Genomic DNA, 17,777 nt, shown 5'->3' on the forward strand with positions numbered 1-17,777 from the left:
GGTCACCTGGCGTGCTCAGTGGCCAAGCGATTGGATTTGAACCCAGGTCCTAGCCTGATGCTCTAAGCCAGGCTTCCTCAACTTTGGCCCTCCAGATGTTTTTTGAGACTACAATTCCCAGCATCCCTGACCACTGGTCTTTCTAGCTAGGGATCATGGGAGTTGCAGGCCAAAAACATCTGGAGGGCCGAGGTTGAGGAAGCCTGTTCTAACCAGTGAAAAAAAGACAGTTGCGGAACCAAGAAATTGCACAAAACGAAAGAATTGCCGTGGAAAATCCCTGAAACGAGAGATAATCGACTATAGAATTGAATAACAAAAATCATTTTTTTTGGGGGGGGGGGAATTAACCTAGAATTAAACAAAGACTTAATGAGGTGCCGGCTACAAAACTCGTTTCACTGAACTAATCATTTTCCTCAGAAGGAAATAAAGAATTTCAAACCTTGAATGATTTTAAGTGATCTCAAACTCAAGAGCAGGGCTGGGACGCTTCCTTGAGTTTACAAAAAAGGTATAAAAACCTCAATGACAAGTTTAAAACATAGGCCCATTTAAGAGAACATTATAAACCTTAAATGGTTTTCAGTGATTTCCAGCAAACTCAAGAGCAGGGCTGAAACGCTTACAAAAACGGTTTCAAGAAAAACTTACAAAGGAATACGAAATAAGCTGTTTAAGTTTCAAACAAACTCAAAAACAGGGCTGAAGCGCTCCTGACTGCTGATGTTAAAGATTCCCCCCCCCCCGCCACTGCTCTAACCACTGAGCCACACTGTCCTGGATCCTTGAGGGTTGCTGTTTGTGACCGTCTGCTCCCCTCTCTGTGCCCTCCGCCCAGCCCTGCCGTCGGACAGCTGCTTGGAAGGGCAGCTGGCCGCATTTGGGACGGTGTCTGCATTCCTAGAGAGAGGCATGGAGCACGTAACCCGACTCCCGGCCGCCGTTTCCAGTCGGATGTTGGGGCCTATTATGGGAGCGACGGGTCCTGGGGCACCCAGAGGAGCTAGCGTCTCTATTTAGAGGTGCCGCCCAGGAATCAATTTAAAAATAGGACTCTGCCAGTGTGGGAAAGGCCGTCGATCGACTTGAGTTGGCAGCGCCGTTGTGGAAACTCAGAGTGTGTGGGATTTATTCTCTTGTCCTCTCCAGATGCAAATTTCGCAGGTGCGATCCTGTGGACTCCTGCTCAAAGGTTATCCCTTTGGAGTTGGTTGGGCTTTGTCCAGCAGTGTCATACCCAGCGCACAAGTCCTTCATATATCAGTTGCTGGAAACCACAGGAAGGGACAGCTCTCCTGTATTCGAATCCTGATTTCGGGTTTCCCATAACGGGCATCTGGTTGGTCACTGTGAGAGGGGGATGCTGGACCAGATTTGCCATGGGCCTGATCCAGCACACTCATTTTACGTTTGTTAAATTGCTGTCTGAAACATCTGGAAGACAACAGCCTGAAGAAAGTCTTTTCAGCAAGACCTCTGACGTATCCCTACCCCATAAACAACCCACAATATTCCGGTGGAATCACAAAATTGTAAAGCTGTTTTTCCTTTTTTCTGCTAGGTGTGCATATGCTTTTCGGTAATGGATAATTAAAAAGCAAAACAAATAAATTTACAGATCAATTGTAAACAGATTAAAAACATTAGCAGGATCATTGTAATAACCCACAATTTTTTAAGAGTATGTATTTACAGTAGATAATTTAAGTGAGCAAGTTGAATGAATTTGGATATCCAAAAATAAATTTAAGGAACCGCAGAAAGGGGGGGGGGGAAGGAAGTCAAATTTGGAAATGTTAATTTGATTGTGAAACTAATGAAATGTATAAATTTGAAAAGTATAACTGAAAAACAAAAACAAAGCAAAACAGAGAGGTTGATAGATGGATGGATAAATTGAATGGCTATCTGGAGAGGGTGAGATTTGAACCTGGAACCCTTTGCATGCAGAGCAGATTCCCTGCTGCTGAGCCACAGCCTCGGCCCTCCAGATGTTTGGAGACTACAATTCCCATCATCCCTGACCACTGGTCCTGCTAGCTAGGGATCATGGGAGTTGTAGTCCCAAAACATCTGGAGGGCCGAGGTTGAGGAAGCCTGGCCTAGTAACTGGGGGGGAAAAGAACAATTCGGAAAAGACGTTGATGGGGGCTGGAACTGAGCCAAGTGCGAAAGCAATTTGCGTCTTGTTTCTCAAAAGAGCCGTGGGGTTGGAAGGGGTTCCCAAGGGTCATCTACTCCAACCCCCTCTCTCCTCTGTTCCTTAGCATCCCAAGCGGTGGGCGATGTGTGGAAGGAAAGCGGAGACATGTCGGACGGGGGCAGCAGCAGCACTAGTGGGCACTGGAGCTGTATGTCGACCCCGTCTCCTCCCCATTCTGAGGCCAGCCCCAAGTACTCGAGCGAAGCCTTCAGTTCTCCCCGGCCGGATGACGGCTTTGAGACGGACTTGGACCCCTTCCTCTTTGATGAGCCTGCTCCCCGGAAGAGAAAGGTAGGGGGCGCAGAAGTGGGGAGGGGCAGTGGCTGGAGAATCGCCCCATGTAACGCGGATTCTTCGCTGCCTGATTTTTTTGTGACTTTCATTAACTCAGTGTTAACCTGTGGAACTCCCTCCCACAGGAGGCTGTAATTGCCACTGACTATTATGGCCTTAGGGACGCGGGTGGCACCACAGAGCCTAGGATTGCCAATCAGAAGGTTGACGGTTCGAATCCCCACGACGGGGTGAGCTCCCGTTCCTCGGTCCCTGCTCCTGCCAACCTAGCAGCTTGAAAGCACGTCAAAGTGCAAGTAGATAAATAGGTACCGCTCCAGCGGGAAGGTAAACAGCGTTTCTGTGTGCTACTCTGGTTCACCAGAAGTGGCTTAGTCCTGCTGGCCACATAACCCGGAAGCTGTACACCGGCTCCCTCGGCCAATAAACAGAGATAAGCGCTGCAACCCCAGAGTCATCCATGACTGGACCTAACGGTCAGGGTTCCCTTTACCTTTTTTTTTTACTGAATTTTTTCAGATAAGCAAAGAATAGCTATTAATGAACAAGACATATAAGAAAGCCTGACTATGGAATCTCCCGGGGATTCTTCTTCTTCTTCTTCTTTGATAACTTTTTTTTTATTTTACAAATATGACAAAACGGAAACAAACAAACAAAAAACCAGAAAAAAAAAACAGATTAAACTGCCTGCAGACCTGAACCAGGTGTGTCTCTCTCTCTCCCCTAGAACTCTGTGAAGGTGATGTACACCTGTCTGTGGCCCAGCTGCGGAAAAGTCCTTCGCTCCATCGTGGGGATCAAGAGGCATGTGAAGACCCAGCACTTGGGGTGAGTAAGGCCCCAAGACCCCGGTTGAACAGCGTTCACCCAGAGGGAAGCGACACGGTGTTGAGATTCCTTTCATAGTAGCTGGTTGGGCTGGATCAGCAAGGTCCAACAGGTCAATCACAATCGACAGGTCTCCTTTTGATTGCCGGCTGGAGAAAGAAATGTTCTGGAATTCTCCGCCCACCGCGGTCCTTGTTCTGTCCATGAAATGGGGGAAGACGTTACTGAAAAGAAGCTTTCTCCTCTTATTTGCGTCGTGTTGTTTTTTGTGTCCTCCCCTTGGTGCTGGAGGAGACTCTTGAGAGTCCCATGGACTGCAAGAAGATCAAACCTCTCCATTCTGAAGGAAATCAGCCCTGAGTGCTCACTGGAAGGACAGATCCTGAAGCTGAGGCTCCAAGACTTTGGCCATCTCATGAGAAGAGAAGACTCCCTGGAAAAGACCCTGATGTTGGGAAAGATGGAGGGCGCAAGGAGAAGGGGACAACAGAGGAGGAGATGGTGGGACAGTGTTCTCGAAGCTACCAACATGAGTTTGACCAAACTGCAGGAGGCAGTGGAAGACAGAACTGCCTGGCGTGCTCTGGTCCAGGGGGTCACGAAGAGTTGGACACGACTAAACGACTAAAGAACAACAACAATGTCCTCCCCTCCGCTTTGCTTCCTCCAATGATGATGGGTAGATTCCCCCCCTCCATTGATCATTCCAGATCACTGCCAGTTGTTTTATGCTGGGAGTAGATTGCAGCCTCTAGGGAGTTGGGACTTGCCTAGGCTAGATGAACTTGGGGTAGCGTTCAACTCTCTCGTTCTGTGATGGAACTCGGCCGCTATTGACGGAATCAGAGGCTCAAGATGTGCCTGATTCCAGATATGGAACATTTGTGTGCAGGTGGCCTTCCAAGCTGAGCTCCTCAAGATCAGTTGCTGTACCTGCCAGCTTGAGGAGTTGTTGTTGTTGTACAATCACAGAATTGTAGAGGTGGAAGCGACTCCAAGTGTCACAGTTGTCCCCGTTGGGTTGTCACAGCTGGCCATGGTGGACGCCGCGACTGGTGTAGTGGCCAGAATTGGAGCTTCAACTTCTAACCGCCTGGTATTTATACCAAGCCTGGCCAATCCGGATGTGCCATGCTGCCTGCCAATCGCAGCCGCCGACATTGCCCATTCCCGTCCATTTGCGAGCCTGAAAGAGAACTGAAAGGTTTAATAGAATGATTGGAACCTTATACCATATGTGGTGTTCATGTCCGGAAATTAAGAAATATTGGAATACAATACATGAGGAAATTAAAAAGCTAATAAAAACATCACATACTAAAAGAGCAGAATCATATTTATTAGGAATTTTGAATGGAGACATCCCGAATGACAAAATTAATATTTTATTGTACGCGACAACAGCAGTGAGAATGTTAATAGCCAATAACGGGAAAGGAAATTACGTTCCAACCAAAGAAGAATGGCTGAATAAATTATGCGAATACTAGGAATTAGCAAAGATGACCGATTTGATAAGACAAAAACTAAAAAATATAATCTAGAAACAGTGGAAATGTTTAAATGATTTATTTATTATTTATAAAGATGAAATGTAAGGTATTGGTTGTGTTTAGAATAGATTTATGAAAGATTTAGAAAACTTATTGATTAGAATATTTGTGTGAGATTGTATGGGAAAAATACGGAATAACAGATACTATCTTGCTTAAAATGCATATAGAAAGTGCAGTGTAAGCGATGGAAGCCAACCAATCAAATTTTATTATTGAGAAATTTGTAGGATAAATTTGGAAGAAATTCTTCCAACTTTTCTCTTTATTTTTTATTTTTTATTTTCTTCCTTTTCCCCTCTTTTGTTCTTTTTTTATATGTGTGCGCTTATCTGTATGTATTTGCAATATTTTGCATATATTTTGCAATAATTATATTAAATAAATTAATAAAATAAAAGGGGGGGGGGAATGAAAGAGAACTCTGAGGCTCGGACATTTCCGGGGAATTTGCCCCCCCCCCAAAAGCACAGCGTCGTCTCTGAGCTCTGAACGATGAGAAAAACAAAAGGGGAAACTGGGAGGTAGGCAGTTAACGCTACCTGGGCTGTCCTGTGGTCAAGAGGACGATGCTTGTCCATTTGATCTGGGAAGCCGATGGGAAATGGGTGCCTCTAATTTAAATTAGACTACTGCAATGCGTTCTACGTGGGGCTACCTTTGAAGGTGACCCAGAAACTGCAATAATCCAGAATGCGGCAGCTAGACTGGTGACTGGGAGCGGCCGCCGAGACCACATAACACCGGTCCTGAGAGATCTGCATTGGCTCCCAGTACGTTTCCGAGCATGATTCAAAGTGTTGGTGCTGACCTTGAAAGCCCTAAACAGCCTCGGTCCAGTATCCCTGAAGGAGCATCTCCACCCCCATCGTCCAGCCCGGACACTGAGATCCAGCTCCGAGGGCCTTCTGGCGGTTCCTTCATTGTGAGAAGTGAGGTTACAGGGAACCAGACAGAGGGCCTTTTCGGTAGTGGTGCCCGCCCTGTGGAACACCCTCCCTTCAGATGTGAAGGAAATAAGCAGCTATCTTCTCTTTAAAAGACATCTGAAGGCAGCCCTGTTTAGGGAAGTTTTTAATATTTAATGCTGTATTGTTTTTAACACTTGATTGGAAGCCGCCCAGAGTGGCTGGGGAAACTCAGCCAGATGGGTGGGGTATAAATAAATTATATTATTATTATTATTATTATTATTATTATTATTATTATTATTAAATCCCCAGAGCCCCAAATTTGGCAAATGTTGGACTTGTGTCGCCCCAGTTCCCTGGGCATTGCTTAATCTCTCTTTTCCCATCACTGCAGAGACGGCGCCAATTCTGACCAGCGGAAGAGGGAAGAGGATTTTTACTACACGGAAATGCAAGTGAAGGACGAGGTGCCCCCAGAACCCGCAGCGGCCGTCTCCAGCCCCACCGCCCCCTCTGCGGGGGCTTCTTCTCCCATCGCCATTCAGCAGATTCCGTTGCAGCCAGAGGCTCTCATCCTGGACCAAGCAGTCCCTCCGGAACATCACCTGTCCAGCAGCGCCCTCAGCCAGTCGGCTCCTAGCTCCTTCTGGCACATCCAAGCCGACCATGCGTATCAGGTAGGGCCCGGCTGGCCCTCCCCAAATATATATCTCCCCCTCACACCCTTTTTATTACAACTAGCAAAACCCCAAAAGTGTGGCTTTGGGGTATTGCATCATGCCACGTGCAAAGCAGTCGAACGATAAATAATAAGAGGAATAGAGATGCACCAATATAACTTGAGGTTAAACCACAGAGCCTAGGACTTGCCGATCAGAAGGTCTGCCGTTCGAATCCCCTCTACGGGGTGAGCTCCCATTGCTCGGTCCCTGCTCCTGCCAATCTAGCAGTTCGAAAGCACATCAAAGTGCAAGTAGATAAATAGGTACCACTCTGGCGGGAAGGTAAACGGCGTTTCGACTTAGTCCTGCTGGCCACATGACCTGGAAGCTGTACGCCGGCTCCCTCGGCCAGTAAAGCGAGATGAGCGCCGCAACCCCAGAGTCGGCCACAACTGGACCTAATGGTCAGGGGTCTCTTTACCTTTACCATTATGCCACCTACAAGTGACGCAGGTGGCGCTGTGGGTTAAACCACAGAGCCTAGGGTTTCTGCTCAGAAGGTTGGCGGTTCGAATCCCCGCGACGGGGTGATCTCCCATTGCTCGGTCCCTGCTCCTGCCAACCTAGCAGTTCCAAAGCACATCAAAGTGCAAGCAGATAAATAGGTACCACTCCGGCAGGAAGGTAAATGGTGTTTCCGTGCACTGCTCTGGATCGCCAGAAGCGGCTTAGTCCTGCTGGCCACATGACCCAGAAGCTGTACGCCAGCTCCCTCGGCCAATAAAGCGAGATGAGCGCCGCAACCCCAGAGTCATCTGCGACTGGATCTAACTGTCAGGGGTCCCTTTACCTTTTACCTTTATGCCACCTACAAAGGTAGTCTGGGTACGGTGATGCATGCATTGAAAACAAAGTCCTCCTTCATGCAGCGTGCAGTTAAACTACAGTGGTACCTCGGGTTAAGAACTCAATTCGTTCCGGAGATCCGTACTTAACCTGAAACTGTTCTTAACCTGAAGCACCACTTTAGCTAATGGGGCCTCCCACTGCTGCTGCCCCGCCGGAGCACGATTTCTGTTCTCATCCTGAAGCAAAGTTCTTAACCTGAGGTACTATTTCTGGGTTAGCGGAGTGTGTAACCTGAAGCGTATGTAACCTGAAGCATATGTAACCCGAGGTACCACTGTATAGACCTCTCTCTCTTTGGCCTGCAAAATAGGCAGCGGAGATGGAAATGCAGCGAATCCTTTCACACCTCCCTTGTTTTTTCTCTCTCAGGCTCTGCCATCCATCCAGATCCCAGTATCCCCGCACATATTCACCAGTATCAGCTGGGCTGCAGCGACATCTACCATCCCCACCCTCTCACCGGTGAGTCCTGACTAGAGATGTAAAATTTCCGGAAATTTTGGAGCCATGAGAAGAAATTGTTTCCCCCCTTGTTTTTTCCGGGAAAAAATGCAAATTTTGGAAAAATTGAAAAAAAGTTTAGTGTGGTTTTACAAATTGCGTGAAACGCAGTGTATATAAAAGTATTGTGGCTGCAATAAAACACGTAACCACCCTCCTTCCCCTCAAAAGCAACAAAAAAAGCAAGAAACCATCAACGTAAAAATAATCAGATTTGCCCCTTAGCGCCAACAGCAAATAGTTAAGGTCCACCTCAATATTTAAGCTCCATAGAAGATCTACCCTTTGAGTAGTGCTTTTTTAAAAGAAGAAACAGAAGATACAACATAGACATGCAGTTTATTTTGTCTCATTTTCTGAACTACTGCTGTCATTTTCTATTTCTTCCTCTTTGTCATTTTTCTCATGGACTTCAAAAAAACAGCTTTGGGAAAAAATAGGAAACCCCCCCCCCCCAATTTTTCCAGGCCTTTTGTCATATGGCAATGGTGGTTGCTTGTGAGTAACCAGGCAGGACTCAGACCTGTCTTTTACAGGTTTTATTTTGGTGCAAACTATTTACAGTGCAGAGCCACAGGTTCATGTCTGCCTCAATCGCTAGCAGAATCTGGGAGTGTTTGTTTCCTGGACATCCCCCAACATAAAAGTCTCGTTGTTGTTGTTGTTTAGTTGTTTAGTCGTGTCCGACTCCTCATGACCCCCTAGACCAGAGCACGCCAGGCACCCCTGTCTTCCACTGCCTCCCGCAGTTTGGTCAAACTCATGCTGGTAGCTTCGAGAACACTGTCCCACCATCTCCTCCTCTGTTGTCCCCTTCTCCTTGCGCCCTCCATCTTTCCCAACATCAGGGTCTTTTCCATGGAGTCTTCTCTTCTCATGAGATGGCCAAAGTCTTGGAGCCTCAACTTCAGGATCTGTCCTTCCAGTGAGCACTCAGGGCTGATTTCCTTCAGAATGGAGAGGTTTGATCTTCTTGCAGTCCATGGGACTCTCAAGAGTCTCCTCCAGCACCAGAATCCAAAAGCATCCATTCTTCTGCGATCAGCCTTCTTTATGGTCCAGCTCTCATTTCCATACATCGCTACTGGGAAAACCAGAGCTTTAAGTATACGGACCTTTGTTGGCAAGGTGATGTCTCTGCTTTTTAAGATGCTGTCTAGGTTTGTCATCGCCTTTCTCCCAAGGAGCAGGCGTCTTTTAATTTCGTGACTTAATTTCCTTCCCTCTTTGCGCTTTAGACCTCAGCGCAGGGTGGGTGTGCTTCCCTCCTGGCCAGCTTGGCCAAGAGCGGTGCTGAGGCTCCCACCAGCATCCTCAGGTCCTTTCACCTCTTCCCCACTGGAGGTGGGGCTTTCCTCATCACCGGAAGAGGAGCTGCTTCGCAAGATTATCGGAGGCTCCCTGTATCACGACTGCCCCTCTCTTTCCCGCCCCTGTTCCGATGGCAGTTCCCTGACACCTTTCAATCTCTAGTCCTGACTTCTGTGGCTGCAGGAATCTCGAGTGGCACAGAGGGCTGTTTCCAGCGCCTTGGGGAGGTGGGGTCCTGGAGAGACTTGCTTTTGGGTGTATCGTAAAGCGCGTACGTTTCTTGTTTGCAGGTGCGAAGCCGGTCCCTGAGTTTCAGCGAGCAGCAGCCTCCGCCGCCGCTGCCTCCTCCTCCTCCGCCACCTGTCTTGAAATCCCACCTGATTGTCACGTCTCCTCTGCGGGCGCCCAGCAGCTCAAGGTAAGGCCGGCAAATAATAATAATAATAATAATAATAATAATAATAATAATAATACAGCGGTACCTCTGGATATGAAAGGGATCCATTCCAGAGCCCCATTCGCATCCAGAAGCAAATGCAACCCGTGTCTGCGCATGCACGGGTTGTGATTCGCCGCTTCCACGCATGTGCATGATGTCATTTTAACCGTCTGCGCATGCGCAAGCAGCGAAACCCGGAAGCGCTCAACATGAAGCAACTTCAACCTGAGGCATGACTGTAATACCGTGAACGCTCGGGTTGCGAACGTGATCCGTGCGAAATGCACATTCCCAACCTGCAGGATTCCCAACCTGCAGCAGTGCGTCTGCGCACACATGGGTTGTGATTCGGCGCTTCTGCGCATGCGCAAAGTGCAATTTAGCGTTTCTGCCGCGTTAAGGGGAGGATATCTCTGGGAAATTCTCTAAATGCCAGCAATCCAACCCTGCGGCTCCTTCAACGCCTGTCCCCTGCCTTTCTCTTTCCCGCAGGAAAGTCCGCGGTGAAGCCAAGAAGTGCCGTAAGGTCTACGGCATCGAGCACCGTGACCAGTGGTGCACTGCCTGCCGGTGGAAAAAGGCCTGCCAGCGATTTCTGGACTGAGCGCATGCAAGTTTCCCAAGTTGGAGGGAGCAATTCTCTCTCTCGCTGCCAGCCAAGCGCCAAGGGGCCAGACCTCTGCGTTTTGGCAGCGCTCTTGGAAGCCACTCTCCCCATGCTTCAGCGGAGATCTCGAGAGCCCGTCCTGGGCTCTGTATATTCTACGTCCGGCAGGTTTTTTTCCTTCCTAATTTTCAGTGTTTTGTGGGAATGTTCGTTTTTTTAAAACACACCTTTTCCTCCTATTTTTTAACACACACACAAAGACACAGCGCCTCCCTTTCTATTTGTAAATAAGAGGGGCAAAGCGGGGAGGAAAGAGAGTTTTTGGCTTGGTGTAGCTTAACAGTGTGCCCAGGGACCAAAGAACCTTTTTTCCTGAACTGTTCCCTCCAAACGTGGTTGGCTGAGTGTTTGGGTCGGTGGTTGCAATATGGAGTGCATAGGAGCATCCTTTATCTAACCCCAAATCCAGAGGGTGCTGGGTCCGTCAGCTGAAGGAGGAAGGGGCGTGGCTGACTTCCTGTGGACTGTCTCCCCCTTCTGGTGCCCGGGAGGAATTACACGCTTGCACCCAAGCCCTGGGTTTTTTCCCTTCCTTTTAAACATTACGCTGTCGAAAGAACAATCATTGCATCAAGCTACAATCCAACGAATGCTTGTTTCATTGAAGTGGAAGGAACTTGGCTATATTGCTTTGATTTATGCTTTCATTCCCCCATTTTACACCTAAAATTTAATGTGCAAAACATTAATGTGCAAACCTGAGGATTTCTCGTGTGGCTTCAGTTGCCCCCTTCCTCAAAGGCCAGACCCGGCGTTACCTGAGGGAGGAAATCATATTTTTGCTTAATGATGGGCTTGCCCATCAAGACCCAACGGGTGGTTTTGTGGGTGTTCTGGTCCGAACTGGAGCGAGCAAAAGTCATGGGTGCCAGGGCATAAATGCCGTTATCGTGGCCTTCCTCAGCTTGGCCCCCCTGCCAATGTTTTGGGCTGGCTGGGGCTGATGGGAGTTGTAGTCCGAAACACTGGCAGGGCGTCTGTTCGAGGAATTAGCTTCCTTCCTTCCTCTTCAAGGTCAGCGCATGCAATCCAGACCGTTCGTCGCCAATGCACCCAACCTGCGCCATTTTGCAGAGCATGCTGGGAGAATGCACTCGGCTCACGCTGTGCAGTTGTGTGGAAGGGCAAAACATTTTGGGGACAACCCTCTTTCTAGCCTTGTGCTGCCAGCGGACAGTGGAGTTGCCAAATGACAATCAATGCAGAGAACTAGATCTCCTCGCTGGGGAACGATAAGAGTAGCCCAGGGATGTCTTGGGACAGGAGATTTAAAAACTCCAGGAATGTTGAAGCCCTGTTTCCCTGCACCCCCAGGTTGGGGGGGGGGGAAATGAAAGTTTAGGTAGTACTTTTTTAAAAAATCGGATTTTCAACTTGCTTTAACACACCACGTTCCCAGCGGTTTCCATTTAGGCCCCAGAACCCTGGGGGAGAGGTGTGGGCCCCCACCCACAATTTGTCACATGGCTCCATCTGCTTTTCTCTCGGTTGTGGGTACAGCACTGCACAAGGAGGGAGTCCTCATTGAGTCCACTAAACTTTGGGGCTGCCAGTCATGACAGAGAGGGGCTTGTTAATGAATCGTGGTTTCCCTTCCTTGGGGGAGCGCTTCCCTCCCTCCACAAAAACCCGTTGCCCGGACAGCTTTTTCGGATTGCTTATGTGGTTTCCCCCATCCCAGTCACCTGCGTTTTGATAATCATGAGCCATAAACTAAAGACACATCTCTCCTTGCGAAAAGAGCAACAGAATGAACAATGAACACTCTGAGAACGAGGATTTCTTTACAGAAAATAAAAGCTAGCCCTGCTTTACTTTTAAGGGTACTTTTTAAGGCTTGGGGTGGGAGAGTTTTTTTTTTTTTTTAAAGGAGTTATGTATATTATCGGTGCTTGTTGAAAATTTTGTGTTTTGTTGTCATTTTGTGCATCATACACACCAGCCTCCCTAAGTCTCCTGATCTTTTGGACCAGAACTGTGCCGGCTAGGACTGGTTGGCAGATCTGGTCCAATACATCTGGGAGACCCGAAAGTTGCGGGAGGCTGCTATACACAGTATGTCGGATTTTTTATTTCCCTAAGCCCAGACTCCTGGTCCGTGCTAAAGCTGGTCGACGCCAAAATGTGGGTCTTATTTGAGCGCTTTGAACATCCAGAGAATCAGTGGATTATTGGAACACCCAAAGCTTGAGCCCAGATTTCTGCATTTTTATATTTCCAAATGTGAGATTTTGGGATATTTGTGTTCTCTCGATTTCTTCAAATCAAATCAAATCAATCTTTATTATGGCATGGCCCAGAGACCCAACAAAACGATTTCTTCAAAGCAGTGTGCATTTTTTGGAAATAGATGCCGTCATGAATTATGATGCGGAAACGTTGTCTTTTTGACAGCTGTGTTTAAATTTTGGGGACAAATAATCTGGGACATCAGAGATTTTTCTTTGGAAATCTCATTCATCCTTCTTCAGAAATATTGATCTGTAGCTGCATTTGACCTTTCTGAGGTCCGGCAAAATCTACCGGATTTCCAAAATGGTCTGTTTCTGCTCCTGAAGGAGGCCGCCTGATCTCTCTTCCCCATCAGAACTAATTTGTCTTGAGATTTGGAGACCAGTTTCTTCACTGGCAGAAGTCTAGGCCCTTTGGAATCTCTTTTCTTTTTCGCTTCTGGTTTTCGTTTTTTTTTTTTTTTTTGTTAAAAGGTGATTAAGGAGGAGGTGGAAACAGAGAAATAATTTGTAAAGGAAAAAGGAAAGAAAAAAAGAAAGGACTTTGGGGTAACCATGGTAGTATCTGGGTTTCTCTTGCTAAGCTCCAAAACCCCCGGGGTTGGGGAATATTTCCTGCTGTTACCGAGCTATTAAAGGAATGTGCACTCCATCAGTGGGGAGGCAATGAGTTATACTCGCTGCTAAAAGCAGCGCCCTGGTTGCTGTATGCTCCAACCCCTGGCCTTGTTCATCAAATGCCTCGTTCCAAAATTCTATAGCACTTAAATTTTGGAAAGTAAAAAAGGAAAAGCTAAGCTTGCATAGGAATATATTTGTTGTCAGTATTTTATTTTTTTTGTTTCATTCCATGGGATAAGAGTTCCCCACCGTCTCTTTTTATTTTCTGAGCTGTGCAGTACAAGTTAGACTGGACAACGTAGGTCTGTGGTTTTATGTATGCCTAGCCTTTTTCTTTCTTTTTAAAAAAACCTCGCTTGTCAAAGTCGTGGGGTGGGAGGGAACCCAGAACGCAATGGAAACTCGAGGGAACAATCTACCCATGCAACAGATTTCCGCTTTGCCATTATTTCCTAGGGCGCACAACTTCCCCTGCACCGGAAGGGCGCAATCCTGTTGTCTCTACACTTAGGATAGCGGACTTTACATCTGCATGTGATGGCCAGAAACTAGGGGCGAGTGATGGGAACAGGGAGGGCTGGCTCATTCTGCCTCCTCCTGGCAGACTGACTGCGAGGGCTGCCTATGCATGAGACTAGCCTTCATTGAGGAGCCAGGTTTAAGGTGCAGCCTGCTTCGTTCCACTCAAGATGCTCTGCTTCCTAGACTCTGGTCCTCCCCACCAAGCGCTTTGTGGCCCCACATGTAACTCCGATGGCTGGCATGCCTGTGTGTTGCCACGCTGTGGACTAGCGCCTTCCTGTTTGAGTTGTGGCATGGTGGGAGCTTCGGGACTTTGCACTCAATAGAAACCAGCAATACACGAATCCCATCACCACTTCAAAAGCTGTGACCTTCATCTTGGGTCTCTGCATGATGTCCAGAGAGGTGTTCTGCAAATTATTTCAGGGCCCCAAAGTACACAATCCGGCTTCGATCAACGATAGCCTTGCAACTATTGCAGGTAACTTCAGTTTTTTCCCTTGGCAGGAAATGAACCGACAGCAAAATATTTGCTATTTCCTCTGGCCAAAACAGCTGTTCCTCTGGATTTTCTTTACAGCTTTGAGCTCCCCTTTCCTCTGTTTGGGAAAATAGCCTAAATGTTTAGATCTCATTTTAAAAAATCTCTTCCCTTCCCCTTTCTCGTTTTTCCAGCCCATTCTCTCAATTTCCCTTGAAATGTGGTCGAGTTTCTTACGTAGAACTTTTTATAGTGAAAAGTCTCTCTTTTCCTCACCTGTCTGTAAAATGGGGTCGGGGGTCTCTCCTCTGACCACAGGTGTGTTTGTAGCTTTCCTAACAAATGGCAGCTCCTGCAACTGAACTCTATGAGCTGTTTTTCGTTGCCACATCTTTAAGGACATGGGTATATCATTACTTCTAAAGGTTTTTTTTTTTAATAAAAAAAAATATAGGGTTGTATTCAAGCGGGTGCCAAGTCCCTCAACCCATTGATTCCAGTTTTGCAGGGCTTTCGGTCCACCATTCTGTGATCAGAATTTGTTCTTGTGCAACAGAAATTTTCTCTCCCTCCCCCTATACCTCCTAAATCTAAATCCTAGGCATTTCTCATCCCATAACGGGGCACACATCAGAGGGGAATCTTGTTGTGTTAGCACGAAATCCCACACTTGTACAATTACTCTGTTGCACGCCACCTATATTCTTGTCCATCCAGTGTCACTCTTTCCCCAAGCGAACGGTCCAGGTTTGTCATTTCTGTATCCTGACTTTGCGAGACAGAAATCGCGTGAGTCGAAGGCTCAGGAAAGATCTGCACACGCCACTGTGGGCTGCATCTCCCGCCCCACTTAAGAGGACTTTTGTACACATGTATATAGGAATCTTTTCTACCAGGCACTAATAGGAAGAGGTGGGAGCTGTTTTCTAATTTACACTTTGCACTGTGAACCGTTGAGTTTTCGTTGGGAGGCTGGGAACCCACGTGAGACAGAGAGGAAGAGTTTGTACAGAAAACCGGCACAAACTGAACCATTGCACATTGTCTGGTTCGATCCAGAACTCATTGATGACCCCTTTCTACCAGGAAAGGAAAAAAAGGAACGCTTGGGTTTTGATCGGGGATGGGAACTGGGGACCCTTTGGGTGTTGTTGGACTACAACTCCCATGATCCTTTGGAGATGATGGAAGTTGCCTGAAAGCCGCAAGACTCCCACCCACCCCAGCCAAAATAAAACACCAGCGAAATCCCACATGGAAAGGGCTGTGTGGGTACGTGAATGTGTGGATGTTGTGACCTGTCGGGCATGCATAGACATTTTTGTTAGCTCAGCCAGGCAGGGTTTACCTGAATTTCTAGTCGCCTGGATACAAACTCCTTTTTGCATTTGGTAGAAATCAACACACACATCACACACACACTGGTGCAAGCAATTCTGTGGGTGCATGAGAAAGGGGACCAGTCTGATCACCAGCAATTTTCTTCTTCTCTTTCGAAAGAGTTTAACAAAGGTGCGGGGAGAGAAAGAACAAGGAACCTTCATTTTTTCGGCCCTTTCTCCCTCGCACAAGTCACACACCAGCCAGTTCAGAAGTTCCAAGATGCTAGCCGTCCTCTCCAAACTGTCCGTCTGTCAAGATCTCCTTAGGAAGCTAAGGAATGCAACATGGCCGTTTTTGTGGGCTTGCTGGGTTGCTGGCGGGGTGGGAAAGGGCGAGGGGCGCATCCCCCCCCCCCAGTTATTACGAGGCGTTTGGACAGGAAAGGGGAAAGGATGAGATCTTGTAACCCGCCAATAATAGCTGCTGTTTGGATGGTGATACGCTACCAAGCCTAACGGGGGGAATATATCGTATCGGTGAATTACTGTCTCTTAATTGGAGCTTTTCTTTTTTGATTGTCTTCCAAGTATTATTTTTTATTGTAAGCAAAACAAAAAAAAATGTGAAATGTAATTTTTACAACGGCAATATGAAATATATTTTATAATAAAATGATATGGCCTGATAAACCTACATTTCTCTGGGTTTTTCTTCTCCTACTTGCTATTACTGTATCATCATCAAGATGTCATTTATACCCTACTTTTTCCTCAAAGAAACTGAAGGTGTCGTACATAATTGTCCTCCCCATTGCAACCCTACAACAACCCTGTGAGGTAGTTTAGGCTGAGAGGCAGTGACTGGACCCCAAGGCCACCCAGAGAGCATGCAGGCTGAGTGGCGATTTGAACCCTGGTCGCCCAGGTCCTCGCCTGACTCTAACCACTGCACCACCGCTGCCTCTCATTCCATTACTTCAGCGGAAACCCCTGGGGGATGTGCCTGTGTGCTTCAGGTATGTGTGCAGCAACCACAAGGCCATTTAGAAACAGCCTGACAATGTTTCGGACTTGCTCTGTGTTATTCTGATTCGATTCTTTATTTGGGTTTCAATCTGTTAAAGCCAAAGCTCTGGTTTTCCTCCCATTGATTATATGGGGGGGGGGGAGGATCTAAAAGGGCTATTAAAGTTTCTTTCCCCGACTTTATTACATTCCTATCCCACCTTCCCTCTCAGCACCTGAAGGTGCCACATGAAGCTCTCCTCCCCACCCAATCCTCACAACAACCTTGCGAGGGAGGGTAATAATAATAATTTATTATTTGTATCCCGCCCATCTGGCTGGGCTTCTCCAGCCACTCTGGGCGGCTTCCAACAAAGATTAAAAATACATCAAAATGTCACACATTAAAAACTTCCCTGAACAGGGCTACCTTCACATGTCTTCTAAATGTCATGTAGTTATTTCCTTGACATCTGGTGGGAGGGCGTTCCACAGCGCGGGTGCCACCACGAAGAAGACCCTCTGCCTGGTTCCCTGTAACCTCACTTCTTGCAGTGAGGGAACCGCCAGAAGACCCTCTGTGCTGGACCTCAGTGTCCGGGCTGAGAAATGGAGGTGGAGACGCTCCTTCAGGTATACTGGAACAAGGCTATTTAGGGCTTTCAAGGTCAGCACTAACACTTTGAATTGTTCTCGGAAACGTCCTGGGAGCCAATGTAGGTCTTTCAAGACCGGTGTTATGTGGCTCGGCGGCCGCTCCCAGTCACCAGCCTAGCTGCCGCATTCTGGATTAGTTGTAGTTTCCGGGTCACCTTCAAAAGTAGCCCCATGTGGAGCGCATCGCAGTAGTCCAAGCGGGAGATAACTAGAGCATGCACAACTCTGGGGAGACAGTCCGCAGGCAGGTAGGGTCTCATCCTGCATACCAAATGGAGCTGGTAAACAGCTGCCCTGGACACAGAATTGACCTGTGTCTCCATGGACAGCTGTGAGTCCAAAATCCCACGCTGCGCACCTGGTCCTTCAGGAGCACAGTGACCCCATTCAGGACCAGGGAGTCCTCCACACCTGTCCCCTAAGAAAAAGTACTTCTGTCTTGTCAGGATTCAACCTCAATCTGTTAGGCGCCATCCATCCTCCAACCGCCTCCAGACGCTCACACAGGACCTTCACCGCCTTCACTGGTTCTGATTTGAAAGAGAGGTAGAGCTGGGTATCATCTGCATGTTGATGGACACCCAACCCAAACCTCCTGATGATCTCTCCCAGCGGCTGCATGTAGATGTTAATAATAATAATAATAATAATAAA

At 47.6% G+C, this 17,777-nt stretch overlaps 1 protein-coding gene across 4 annotated transcripts in view; it reads left to right on the forward strand.

The window, feature by feature from the left end:
• ZNF395 (zinc finger protein 395) overlaps window positions 1–17,777 on the forward strand; it is a 446,083-nt gene that overhangs the window by 42,839 nt on the left and 385,467 nt on the right. For 2 of the 4 annotated variants that reach the window (XM_083733484.1, XM_083733483.1), the window contains exons 5-10: window positions 2,271–2,497; window positions 3,231–3,331; window positions 6,190–6,472; window positions 7,736–7,828; window positions 9,469–9,596; window positions 10,110–16,151. In XM_083733484.1, the coding sequence (XP_083589610.1) occupies window positions 2,271–2,497; window positions 3,231–3,331; window positions 6,190–6,472; window positions 7,736–7,828; window positions 9,469–9,596; window positions 10,110–10,221 (944 nt within the window). In that variant the 3' untranslated portion in view covers window positions 10,222–16,151. Of the gene's footprint in view, window positions 1–2,270; window positions 2,498–3,230; window positions 3,332–6,189; window positions 6,473–7,735; window positions 8,205–9,468; window positions 9,597–10,109; window positions 16,152–17,777 lie in introns of those variants that run through there. The other 2 variants (XR_014562756.1, XR_014562757.1) reach the window with 1 other exon arrangement.

The sequence above is a fragment of the Podarcis gaigeae genome (assembly GCF_964106915.1).
Source record: "Podarcis gaigeae genome assembly, chromosome: 3".
Taxonomy (NCBI): domain Eukaryota; kingdom Metazoa; phylum Chordata; class Lepidosauria; order Squamata; family Lacertidae; genus Podarcis; species Podarcis gaigeae.